This window comes from Seriola dumerili, unplaced genomic scaffold (assembly GCF_002260705.1).
Source record: "Seriola dumerili isolate Sdu_G_001 unplaced genomic scaffold, Sdu_1.0 BDQW01000409.1, whole genome shotgun sequence".
NCBI lineage: Eukaryota > Metazoa > Chordata > Actinopteri > Carangiformes > Carangidae > Seriola > Seriola dumerili.
Genome location: NW_019174664.1, coordinates 1444367 through 1458115, shown reverse-complemented (window position 1 = coordinate 1458115; position 13749 = coordinate 1444367). Strand labels below are relative to the sequence as shown.

The 13749-nt window shown below is 42.3% G+C and overlaps 1 protein-coding gene across 1 annotated transcript in view; it reads left to right on the top strand.

Annotated features, from left to right (window-relative positions):
- Window positions 1–13749, top strand: part of ephb2 (EPH receptor B2) — a 150515-nt gene that overhangs the window by 51102 nt on the left and 85664 nt on the right. Inside the window, exon 3 of the mRNA XM_022761370.1 lies at window positions 3296–3980. Within this exon, the coding sequence (XP_022617091.1) occupies window positions 3296–3980 (685 nt within the window). The remainder of the gene's footprint in view (window positions 1–3295; window positions 3981–13749) is intronic.

Sequence of the window (13749 nt, the reverse complement as noted above, 5' to 3'; positions counted from 1 at the left end):
GAAAATGTCTTTGATCATTCAGGTCTTAAACATCTATTTATTTTATGTTCCATTAAAGCACCAGTCAATGCACTTAGCCCCTATGGCAGTTGACTTCCACACTCAGGGAACCAGAAAAACAACATTTTGCCAAACGTAACAGGATCTCATAAGAATAAGCTGGAGTTTTTGTTTCCATCATCTGAGGGCAGCTCATCCCCTCCAGCTAATCCATCTTGACATCCACCACCAGCGTTACCTCCACCTTCTGCATTTAAAACACATGACCACCATTTTACAGCACTCCCAGTATAAAGAGCCAGGGGAAAAAAAGCTGTGAAAATGAAGACGTTTCTTCTAATTTCACACTCTGCGCTTGATCGTTAGGCTCTTATTATGCCCCATTTGCTTCCCTCCACTGACTGTGATGAAAGCGGGCCAAAGAGGCCATGACAGGACAAAAAGGGGCCCTCCATCAAAACACATTTTGTTTGGGGTCTTTTTTAGCACTGCCTCACAGCCCCTTCCCCCCACATCACTGCCAACACTTTCCCCTGCAGTTTCCCCTGTCTGCATCCCTCATTAGCAGCAACCCCCACCTGTCTCCACATTCATTTTCATTAAACTGCGATTGTCCGACACTCTGTGACCGGTAGAAGCGGACTGTCCGCTCTTGTTTAATTGGCCCACAGCCTCCCCACTGCCCCTCAACAAGTGGGAAGGTCAATGGCTGCTCATGACCTGAGATGATGATGTCTGCCACCGCGGGCGTAAAGACAGACGTATCCTTAAACCACACCAAGAGCCAGTAGCTTGTGTAATCATGCAGCCACAGTTGCTTTATTTATTTATTTTAAAGTTATATTTCACGTCATTTATTGCCTTTATAGTGATAGGTGCAGTGAGAGAGAGAGAGACAGGAAAGTCAGGGAGAGAGAGAGAGAGAGAGAGAGGGGATGACATGCAGCAGGGCCACAGGTCAGATTTGACCCTGGGCCACTGCTATTAAACAGAAAACCTCGACCACACTGCATCACTTTGCTGTGTAAAGACATGTATAGTACTTCGGTTCTCTGTATGATCAAATTTTAGGTTGACAAAACTAAATTGGCAGCGTTCGCATCAAAATACGTTCTTGATTAAATTGTAAAAAAAAAAAACAACTACAAAAAAAAAAAAACTGCTTATTTCTGTTAAAGTAAATAAACTTGTTTAGTAGTGAAGAGGAGCTGAGCCAAAGCCATATTAGGTCACTGAATCTGAAATCTTAGCAGAAAAATTTGACAACATTGATTGTTTTGTGTGCACAGACTTATTTACAATTAAACATCAACCGATTTTATTTATGGAAACAGTTTCTCTCATTAGGGCTTTTTGGAAAAGAAATGACATCTAAGATTCAGATAAACAAACTCCTAATTTGGCTTTTTGTTGAACTGCATCCTCTTTTCTCTCTGTTATTATTATTATTATTATTATTGTTATTTTTGGCTCCACATCAGTCTTTTCTGTTTCGATTGGCTCTTGTGATGGTTTAGGTTTGGGTCAAGCCCAACATCACACTAGCAGTGATTAATTAGGACAAGGGAATTAAGAACTAAAGCTGCTCTAATTAGTCAGAGGGTGTTTGATAGAATGCTGTTTCACAACAAGAGGGGTGACTTTCTTCTCCCAACCCGTCAAAATCTGTCAGAATCCTCACTAAGCGGGCACTAATTTGAGAAATTATATCAGCTGTGAAGTGAAGAGTGAAGGGAGGGGAAGTAGAGTCGTAGAAGCAGCAGAGGGTGCAGCTGATGCAAAGTGGCTCTTGGGGGTTGAGAACGGGATTTTTCTTTTGGCTGAGATGTCGAGGTCAAGGTCACGACCTGCTCAGTGGTTGGAGCGCATGGTGTTTAAAGCGGGTTTGATCCATGGCCAAGGGGCAGGAAACCGTAGAGGTTGCATCTGGAGTCTGTACAGTCAAGAGCGAGTCCTCAAATTGGTGTGCAATATGTGAACTTTGAAGTGGAGCAGCATAGCCAGAAAACCTGGAGTGAAATTTGCCCCTTGATTATTCTTTATATGATTACCTGTGTAATATGATTATGGCAGTTTAGTGTGACTTTGATTGTGGAAAATTCATGTCATGTTTCCTCACTTCTTAGCTGTAGTGAACGGAGCTTTGACTACAATGTCAATAACCCATTAGAGTATGTACTATGAATGTGTCCTATTAAGATACAATAAAAAAAGTAGGACACGCTATCACATAAACCAGAGCCTCTCTGCTTTGTTCAAGTGACTTAATGTCAGGTCTTGAGTTTCTTTTAAAGCATTACAGCATGTGAACGGGTTTTTCAATGAGAGGGCAGGAAAAGAGAGTAAACATCAAAGCTGTCTGCCTCCACAAAGCAGGGTTTATATTTTTTAACATCCCAAAATGAAAAGAATGTCTCTTAAATGAGTTTTTTTTGTGTGTTTTTTTTTAAATAGATACTCAAGTGAACAACATTTAACCTTTTAATTGCAGCTTCACATTTTGACAAGATTGAAAAAAAAAAAAGGAAAATTGATGGTATAAGCCACAAAGGGTCTTATGTGACAGCTTCATAATGCCCACCTCCCTTCGTTGGATTTACCTGGCAGAATAAGCCATGTACAAAGCGCCAGGTAACTGATGACATTCCGCTCATACTGTCCTGGAAACTCAGCAGCTCTTCTCATAGATTAAAAAATGCACCTCGTGGAAGTCATAAACCACAAATTGTGAAACCTGATGTGTTGTTTCTTGCTAAAATTAGTAGGGACTGATATTTGTTACGTAAAACAACTTTATTTTCTATTTTTTTTACTGGAGTAAAGTTCAGAGAAAGTCATTTGTGAGTAATCTTGTTAATAAACCAGTGTTATCTCAACAAATGGGAGGACATTCAGGAGAGGCTGTCTCTCATTTGCTCCTTTAGACTCGTCTAATGCATCCATTTAACAGTCATTAGAGATATTATGTTTCTTTGCACCATGTAATCAATTTAATCAAAACATTGCCTTAAGCTCAGACCGTAATCAAACTATCATAAAATGCACATGAAAACATTTTTGTTATGGAATTTATGACAGTTCATATTAATCAGAAACATGCAGAGCGTTTACTGCTTTACAGCTGAATTGCACTTAATTGAATAAATCAATTTAACTGCATGCCTCAATAACCAAAGGTTTTTTTTTTCTCTCTCTCTCTCTCAAAATTCTTTGTTTAATTTAAACTGTTTTTCAAAGTGGTGAGATGGAAAAAAAAAATGTTAACTCGATGTTTCTGTCTGCTCTTGACCAACAGTGGGAGGAGGTGAGTGGTTATGATGAAAACATGAACACCATCCGGACGTACCAGGTCTGCAATGTTTTTGACAACAATCAGAACAACTGGGTACGGACAAAGTACATCCGGCGTCGTGGCGCGCAACGGATCCACGTGGAGATGAAGTTCTCGGTGAGGGACTGCAGCAGCATCCCGAACGTACCGGGCTCCTGCAAGGAGACGTTTAACCTGTATTACTACGAATCTGACGCTGACACAGCCACCAGGAGCTCCCCGGCATGGATGGAGAACCCCTGGATCAAGGTGGACACCATCGCAGCAGATGAGAGCTTCTCCCAGGTGGACCTAGGAGGCAGAGTGATGAAGATCAACACCGAGGTTCGGAGCTTCGGCCCCGTGTCGCGGAATGGCTTCTACCTGGCCTTCCAGGACTACGGCGGCTGCATGTCGCTCATCGCTGTCCGCGTCTTCTACCGGAAGTGTCCTCGTATCATCACTAACGGGGCATTGTTCCAGGAGACACTCTCGGGGGCGGAGAGCACCTCTCTTGTTGCTGCAAGAGGTGTTTGTATCCCTAACGCAGAGGAGGTGGATGTGCCCATTAAACTGTACTGCAACGGGGATGGAGAATGGATGGTTCCCATCGGGCGCTGTATGTGCAAGGCTGGGAACGAGGCCGTGGAGAACGGGACTGTCTGTCGAGGTATGTTTTCATCATATCTGCTAAGCCTAATGAAGCAGCCTGTTGTGTCATCACCACAGAGTAATCCAACCACTAAAGGGATATGATCCATACAATGTTTATATCTGGTGGTGCACCTTCCACTGTGAGCCCTTCCCGTTCAGTTGATAGTGAATAATGGTCATGTAATGGAAAACACGATGGGAGGTATAAATTCTGTCCATAGATTATTCAACTGAAGCCTTCGCCATATTTCCATAGAAATGATCTTTTCTTTTTTTTTTTCAACTGAAATACACTGAGAAATATGAATCATTCACATGTTAATTCTGGCGAGAGTTTAATCTGAAAAATACACCGCTGCCCTTTGAAGTTGTGACTACAGAGCATGTTTAGTTTGGTTCTTCTGAGCTGCCATAAAAAGATCCGAGTACCTCATCGCAGGCGCTCAGTCGCAAATCACAACGGCCTGTAAGAGAACAAATTATTTATTACTTTTCCTCCTCTGTGCCGTATAGTATCTACAACTGAACCCCAAGTCTATTATAAAAAGATTAAAGAGTAATCCCTTTATGTGGATTTAAAGAATTGCATTAAACGCACTTTAGGTATGTGAATTTGCCATTAGTGTGTCTAGGGATTTTTTTATTTTTTTGTAAAGACACATAAAGACACTCTCCATAGAGAAGCACCTCTCTGTGCTTATTTAAAATAACTCATGCTTGACACAAATTCAAGCAAAATAACAACTGCAATTTTGAATCTGTAAAATTTCAGTGCTAATGTGAAGGTTCTCAGAACAGGGACTCAAGAGCATGACTCAAGAGTCAGATGTAAAGTAAAGAGTCTTTACTTGTACACAATAAAAAAACAGGATACAAAAATTCAAGCAGGCAAAACATCATATAAAGGGTCAGGTTGTGGCAAATTCCAAAAAATAACCACACAGGTGAGGTCAAAAACACAATCAGGACCAAAACAGGCAGGCAAAGAACAGCGCTGGAAGGCTAAGGCACATTGCTCAAAGACAGTCTGTCAGAAAAAAAAAAAAACATGACAGCATCTTTTGTTGGTAGATTGCCTCCTTCCATCCATGAGGACAAAGAGGATATTTTTCAAAATTGCCAGCATTTTCCTATCAATTGGAATCCCCTCACTGGAAAATTGATCTAGCTTTTGAAAACATCAATGTACCCAACATTTACCTGTGCCATGCCCTATCCGCACTCTGGCAGGTGGTATTTGGTCAACGTGCTTAGAGATCTTGATCACTTGAAACAGCATCACAGTGTAGCCTGCAGAGTGGAGCCGTGCTGCTCCGGGCCCAGCACAACATAACCACCCACCTGCGCTTCAGATCGGTGTGTTGCTGCCTCTCTTATGTGCGCCTATAATTACAACACCCCCCACCCCCCACCCCCCCCAGTGTCTGTGTTCTGGAAAGGGGGAAACAGGATGGGTGCTGCCTCACAAACACTGCCAGGCCTGTTCAGTGACTACTAATGAGGACAGGCACCAGCTCCTCCTTAAGGAAGGAGACCAATAAGAGGCACGTGAGGTTTGTTACCCTGCTGTAGCCAGCTACTCCCACTCCACATCCACGCATAATTACACAAATCTGCATGTTTTTTGACCTACATGTAATTCACTGCATGTGGTGGATTGAAGCATCTCAGGGGTGTCCTCAGTCACGGTGTTTTTTTGTGTTTAACGGGATTATACAATTAAATGCTGTCCGCTCAACAGGGGGAAAGCGAGTTGATCCATTTCATATCCATTTGGCTGCACTGGGCATGAGACTTTGTGTCTGGCAAAAAAATGTAGCATTGCTGACCACACTCCTGTTTATTCCTGCTCACCTGCAGTTACAACACTGGCTTTGTTACCCAAGGTTCACTGCAAGCGAAGCTTCAGCGACCACATACTCTCTTCTTCGTCAGCTCTGCTGCAGTGGGGAAAGTTATAGATCGGAGCACTGCGGAGCTCCTAGACAAGCTAATGTGATCCTGTCAGACGCACATACAGTATACATGTGCGCAGATTTTCATCTCTGTCACCGTCTGATCATGTGATGGAGTCACTGCATATTAAAGCTTCATGAGGAAGATGCATTATCTGAGAGTTTTATGGCTCCATACAATAGTTATGAGCCTCAGCTCAAACAACAGGGATGTGTATATTTTACTAAGAAAGAGAATAAATCCATTACGTTTTAAAAGGATATTATTCTGTGGTCCCTCTGTTGTTCAGAAGCCCCTTTTTTTTTTTTGATGGAAAGCTGCCACCAGTTGCTCTCCAGTCATCTTCCTAAACAGTGAAAGCTGATATCGGTGCTTGAAACTGTGGTCAGCCGCCGCATTTCAACCGCCAGAAGTTGGGTAATGAATTAATCCAAGAAAGATGCGCCTATGCCTGCCGATATTTTGGGGTAATGAATTGATTTGAGAGAGGTGCCCTCGGAGGGTTTGTAAGATATCCCCTTTCATAGCTGGATTATGGAGCTACGGAGACCGTGTAAAACAGCCAAGATGAAAGGGACTATTTGTCCTGGAATATTAATAACACAACCAAATACTTTGTTCCAACATCTCTGCAACTAAACGTGTAATTACACATGTAACAATTAAATCCTTGGCTGGGATCCCGAGCAAATAATTACGCTGTCATGAAATCTGTCAAAATATTGACAGTAGAAGGGGGGGGGGTGCTTACATCAAATTGCTTAGGCCTTTTTCTCTGTGATTGTCTTACAAGTGAGATTAAGTTTCTTCTCTAAGAAGTGAAGGAACCACACCAGGGTCCTTTCAGCAGAAAACGACCCTGAAAAGAGAGATCTGATTTCCCTTCAGAGCCTCGAGGAGATGGTGCACCATAGAGACACATGAGGTCCTGTTTGCCCTTGCCGTTCACTTTCAAATAACAAGCATTCTCTTCAGTGGGGCACAAGGAGAGCCATGTTCATGGGTGGAACTGCAAACTCCCTCTACAATGCCCATGTGTGTTTTTTCACTGTAATCTGATCATCTAACCCAACGCCATTGTGAGTTCAAGGGTCTCGACTGTGGGAGCGTGGCTCATGTCACGGTGCAGTGAAGATTCAGATGGAGACAATCTGTCACAGCGTTAACAACAGCTTGATTCACGACTCCGTTGTGCTTTTGTTAATGACTGTGTTTTGGCGAGAAAAAAAAAACCCATAAGCATCATAAAAATAAGCAGGATACAGTAGTTCGTGCCGCCCTGTAGCCCAGGCTTAGCAGGGAGAAGAGTCAACACATAACATCACGCAGCGTGACAGTGGATAAGAAAAAAGTGCTACTGTTACATATTCTGCATGCTCTTCCACTTGTGTAGTGGAAATGATGCTGTGAAAAATTGTTTTAATGGCGAAACCAAGTGCGCTTCCTGAGAAAGAGACATTCTTAGAGTGGAAAGAAATGAGCGTCATTCAAATATATCACATGAACATAAATGCTGCATTCTGTGTGCACAATTTTTCCATTGATATTCATTGATGTTGACATATTGTTTTACACAGGTGTACGTGCAAACATAGATTCCACCCATGATTCAGATGTACTGTATAACGAACATAGCGCATTCCACTGAACATGTAGGACACAGCGAGCCAGTGAGTCACATGAATGAAAAGCATTTTGAGGTCACTGTGTGGAGAATCTGCAAGAACACTAGAAGCTCTTTTTAATGTCGGTGTCTCCGTGAGGTCTGCATCAGCGGTGAGGTAGTAGCTGCTTGGAAGCGTGGTTCCTCCAGTTGCACCAGAGCAATTAGATTAAGGAGGAAAGGCTTCAGTAATTCTTCAGCTAAATGTGGTTGTAGATAAAGAGAGTTAGGGGGATCGAGTGCAGAGGTAGGTGCTGGGCAGACATGATTGGATAGACATGATTGCATGGAAAAGCAGAGGGGAGGAGGCGAAAGCAGGAAATGAGTCCCCCTAACCCACTGTCAGAATCCCAATTATTGCAGTCTCTTCGTCTGGAGAGGGTTTAAGGGTGGAAATCAGCGTAGCACAGACAAATCCACGCCGCCGCCTTTATTTCCCTGGGTGCCCCTGTCTTTAATGGCAGCTCTAATTGACTAACAGTGCACGTGGGGGAACAGCCACGCTGATGACTGGATGACTGTCCTCTGCGCTGGAACAAGACACAAAGCAAAACAAAACAAACACACCCCCTCAAGGCTTTTGCTGCATTGTGCATTGAGCAAACAAAGATGAAGGAAGGTTTGCATTGGGCTGCAGTAACAGAGAGAGTGAGGGAGAGAGAGAGAGAGAGAGAGAGAGACCAGAATGTCAACAGTCTTCCTACACGACATTCACACAATATTATGTTAAAGTAAAAACCACGCTTATTCTCTCAGATCGATGGCTGCTTCGGCTGCTGTTATGAGCTGTTTAGTTAAGCACAAGGAATACAAATTAGCGCCACAACAGATGTTCATTACTGCAGCATTTGCCTGTTAAATGGCATCATAGACAACAACTTAATTTCCATCACTGATCGTTTCATTTAGACCCAATAAAGGGCCTGTGATGTATATTTGATAGAGGCAGCCTTTTTGGTCCGTGCACAGCGTAGGATGTTGTAACAGCAGGGAGGCAAACAGAGCGAGCTCTAAGACATGTCATTCTGTCCGCACAGGCCCCAGGGAACCTTCAGGAGCCTTTATTCCCTCTTCCCCACTGCGATGGGATTTCAGTATGGCCAGGTGCTTTTACTCCTGTCTGCCACTCTTCTTTTTTTTTTTTCTGTCTGTTCTGCACCCTGCACACATCCACACAGCCGGAGAGCGAGAGAGAGCAAGAGAGAGAGATAGAGAGGGAAAAAAAAGTGTTGGGGAGCCTCTAATGAGAGGAAGGAGAGAGTCTAATGAGAGAAAAACTCAAAATTAAACACACATACAGCCCTTCTAATATACATTACAGCATAGTGTGTGCACAAATCAAATTACAGTAGGCAGTCGTGTCCATGCGGGAAAACATACACACACACACACACACACACACACACACACACACTTCATCATCCTTATTTCCACAGCACATTCATCATATGCGGATGTGATAACGTGACCTGCGATCCCTACGAATCTCCCTGAACTCAAAGATCATGGCCCGTTAAGCCGGTAAACCTTTTCCACATGTTTTTGCACATGTCAAGCTTCGCTCCATATGCCCCTCTGTCACACTGCTCATTATCCCGCACCATCTTTTGAATCTCAAATTCAGACAGTATGACCTTTTTATAATCCCAGTACCTCTTTTTGTTTTTTACATTATTGGTCAGCTCATTGACGGTAGAGGATTCCTGCAGGTCTGGTTCTTGTTTATCACACCTATCCCTGTCACTCCCTGAGCCAGGAGATACCAGAGAGCCTGTTGACCACAGACAGTTTTCTGGTGTTTCTCCATGAGAGTGAAGCTATGGGTGACAACCCCGAGACCTTATGGTTTTGTTCATGATAAATTCGCCTTGGACAGACCGTCCTGACACTGAGGAAATGAGAGCTGTGCACTATATAGATATCCTTCCATATGTGCCTCTCGTTTCTCATCAGGGGCAAGGCCGGGGCTTTGTCAAAACATCCCCATGCTCTCTCTCTCTCTCTCTCTCTCTCTCTCTCTCTCTCTCTCTCTCTCTCTCTCTCTCTCTCTGTCTCTCTCAGATATCCTCGACTCGTGTCCTGTTAGAGGATTCAAGTCACTTTCTCGGCTAAAGGGAGACTGATGGATCAAGCATCTGTCTGGCTAAAGCAGGAGAAACAATCGGGCTCACTGTTAAAGACAGGAATCCCTCTCGAGTATCAGTGACCTTGTTTTCCAACGATGTATTAGAACTCGGTCAACACTGAGAGAAAATTGTAGCGTCTTGTGTTGTATGCCGCTGACCTACATCAGAGCTATTCTAAAAAAATAAAATAAAAAAAAAAAAAATAATAAAAAAGTGATAGTAGAGAGAATGCGTATCTGTTCCTTATCTATGTGCCACGCGTGTTGTGTCGTATCCGAGAGATGAGCACAGTTGTTCACACACAGTTAACCCCTTTGGTCGCTCAGTAACAGACTGAAACGGCTGAGTCTATATTCTGCTTCACACAGGATGGTCATTCAATCTCAGAGAACATCACACTGTTGCAGCATCAGATAGTGTTACGCCACGCACAAAGGTGCTTACTGTCGTGGCGTGTACTCAACTTAAATACGTGCCCCTTGACGTTGAGTAGAGTTACAAAAACATCTGTTAGTTACATAATTCACCGGTTATTCATTGTTTTGCTTTTCAGTTCATTTGAATTATTTGACAGTTGGTTCCTTGGAGAAGAACCTTGACGACAGCAACTTATGTAACTATATGACTGCAGTCATTAATGGCCCTCACTTTTGACTTTCACTTATTACCAGTACAGTAAGAGGCATTTCATTCCATTATAGAAAAGACGCTTCAGAACTTTAAACTCCAGGTGATTAAAGATTAAACATCTGCACGGGTGAGGCCGAGAGATGGGAGGGTAGAGATTGCTCAGAATGGAAAGGATAAGGACGGGGGGGGGTATTAACAAGGACACACGAAGAGCTGGAGTTTCTTTATCTTCTGCTGCTCTTATCAGTGTTGTATGCCTCACTACACTTCAACATCCTGCACTAATAACCACAAGAGATCATCTCGTTTCAGCAGCCTAAAAGGAAGACTTCACAGGGAGAAAATATTAATGCTATAAACTTCCTTACTCCAGTATTTTGTAATTCTCATGTTTTTGACTTCAGCAGAGGGATTACTTGGTTGTCTACACTGAGAAGATTTCCTGATACAGCAGCTTTCGAAAAACATATGATTTCAGAAAAGTGTGGTCGTCAACCTACAAATAAAGCTTCTTTCCTCAGCTCTTGAAATTCTCCTTCCGTCTATATATATATATAAACAATGACATACAGTACTTAAAATATGGAGTGGATACACGCTTAAGATATGTAAATTCAAAATCTCTATTGAGAGACTGCGAGGTCCACTTTGCTTTGTACCATGAGTCAGGATGCACTGTAAATCTCTTGAGTTGTCGATATATCTCTCTTGCAGTGTCATTAAGATAAATTCCCGTGCATTTAATTACTTTGCAATCAGAGTGATTTAGATTAGGAAAGTACACCCTGCTGTTCTCAAAGGAAAACAAAAAAGCCGAGTTCAATTAACAGACATTTCCAGCGCCTGAGACGAAATGAGAAAAACCAACAGGAAACAGAAAGTATCCTTGCATTCAAGGACAACATCTCTGTTCAACTCAGTGAATCCTATGAGGTGATTAGGTCCACACAAGCTTTATCTAGCTGCTGGGGGGAGGGGGGGGGGGAGGGGGCTCTGTGGTGTTTGAGCAAAATCAACAACCAAATCAAGTTTATACTGAGATTTCTTTTTCTTTGGGATTTAATTCCAAAATGTTGAAATTAAATGTCAACTCAAACGTTGGCAAAGGTTTCTGCCATCATCATTCCCAGGAGGTTTCTGAGTGGTGTTTGAGTTTGAAATTGAACACATGCCTCTAAAGCCCCGTCAATGTTAAATTAAGCTCTCCCCTGTCAAGTGCCACCACTGCAGGATTCTACTGTGTTTTCTTTGCCAGGCTACTACCTGTGTGTTCCCCCGACTGCTGAGTGAATCCAGGTGAATAACATTTTGTTCAGTACATCTTATGTCATTCACTATATCAAATGTCAAGATCCAAGAGGTACTGATAAGACCTGCGCACTGACTTCAAACCACAAAATAATTTCAGGTGGCAATGGACAATTTTCCCCTCTAGCATTTCCAAGTGGTGTTAATGTTGTCGCCGCTGTCGCAAAGAAGAATATAGTGCGTTTCACCATTGCTCATTTTTAGAAAGGTCACCGCCAGGAAACGTGTTTTTTCTTTAGATTATTAAACGACAATGACTCGTTTTGTTTCTGGCTGATAGCGGTGAGTGTTAGCAACGTGGCTACCACTATCAGCCTGGATAAAGTACCTGGCTGTATAAATAATTAGGCAGGTTTTGATAGAAATAATGCCAACTGAATGTCTGTTTTGAACCCTCTGAAGTTCTGAAGCTCTCCCCGTAGTCAGACTTGCAAAATGGAAACAAGGAGAAAGTCCAGTGGGCCGCCGGCTCGGTGTGCTGGTGAACAGTAAAAAAAAAAAAAAAAATCCATAAACTCGGTCCCAGTGGCTGAATCCAGGGCTGATCTTCTTCCCAGTCTGACCATGGCTGTCTCCATCCAGTCAATGCCTGTCTGGGGTTCACTCTTGCTTTAACTCAGTTTTCTGTCACTCTCCCTTTTCGCCTTCTTTGCTTCCTCCGAGAACAGGTCTCCTCTCCTTCTGCCAGGTAGAGTTTCCACAGTTACTTCAGTTGTTCGACAAACCACCATTTCCACTACCTGGGGAAAAGCTACCGTTAGCTACCAGGGAAAGCAAAAGCACTATCGTCTTTATTTTTTGGTTACGCAGTGGTAGGTACACTTCCTTTGTGCCGAAAACCAATCCTTCAGTTTTCTGAAATTTGGTGCCCAGTGGCAGAAAGAATTGCATAGTGAAAGCGAAGCTAACAGGGAACCAGTCTACCAGTCTGATGGTGTCATTATTCTATAGCTTTGGCAATCACATTGTGCAATCAACATTTACTTCATAATGGTAAGTTAAAACAAAAATGTTGTCTATTGTCACTTTAAATGTTCTAAATTTAGATCTCGGTTAGATTTTTGTCAGGTCAAAAAAAGGCCAAGGAATTATCCACTATTTAACAAGGCAAGGCAAGTTTATTTATATAGCACCATTCAGACTTAAGGCAATTCAAAGTGCTTTACAGAGGCATGGAAATACATTAGAAATAAGACATTAAGATGACATTAAAATTGCATTTAAAAGATAATAAAAACAAGGCAATTTGAATAATTAAAAACATTTAAGATAATACATTAAGAAGACATTAAGAAGACATTAAAATTATATTTAGCAGACAATAATAACAAACAAAAGTAAAAACAAAAAAGAAAAACAGTTAAAGATTAAAAATAAGTTACAGATGTAATTCTTTGGTGAGCAGCAGCAAACAATAATGTTTTAAGCCCTGATTTAAATGAGCTCACAGCTTTAGCAGACCTCAGGTATTCAGGAAGCTTGTTCCACAGGTAGGGAGCAGAGAAACCAAAAGCTGCTTCATCTTGCTTGGTTTCGATTCTGGGAACACTGGGTAAACCTGTTCCAGGGTCGGGATGCGTTGTCGGGTACAAGTAAATCAGAGATGTACTTAGGCCTGAGGTCATTTAGTGCTTTATAGACAAGGAACAGGGATTTGAAATGTATGCATTGACACGCAGGAAGCCAGTGCAGTGATTTAAGCACTGGTGTGATGTGCCCCACTTTCCTGGTGTTAGTGAGGGGATAATCAGGGGATAAGTGATTTCTTACCAATTCTCATGGCAATCCATCCAATACTTTTTGAAACATGTCACTCAAAACCAAATGCCAAAGTCATGATGGCACTAAAGGAAAAGTGAGAGGATCATCAAAGTCAGTAGTATTCATCATTTGGGAACCATCCGTTTCTGTACCAAATTTTGTTGTAATATATCTAGTAGATGTTGAGATATTTCAAAGAGTAAGTAAAACTTGGAGCAGCTGGTGGCTGGGGCAAAGTCAGTGGATCACCAAAGTCATTCGGATTCATCCTGTTGGTACCGTGGATATGTGCAGACATATTCCATATGGAGTACACATTTTTCCAAGATGCATTTTTTTTT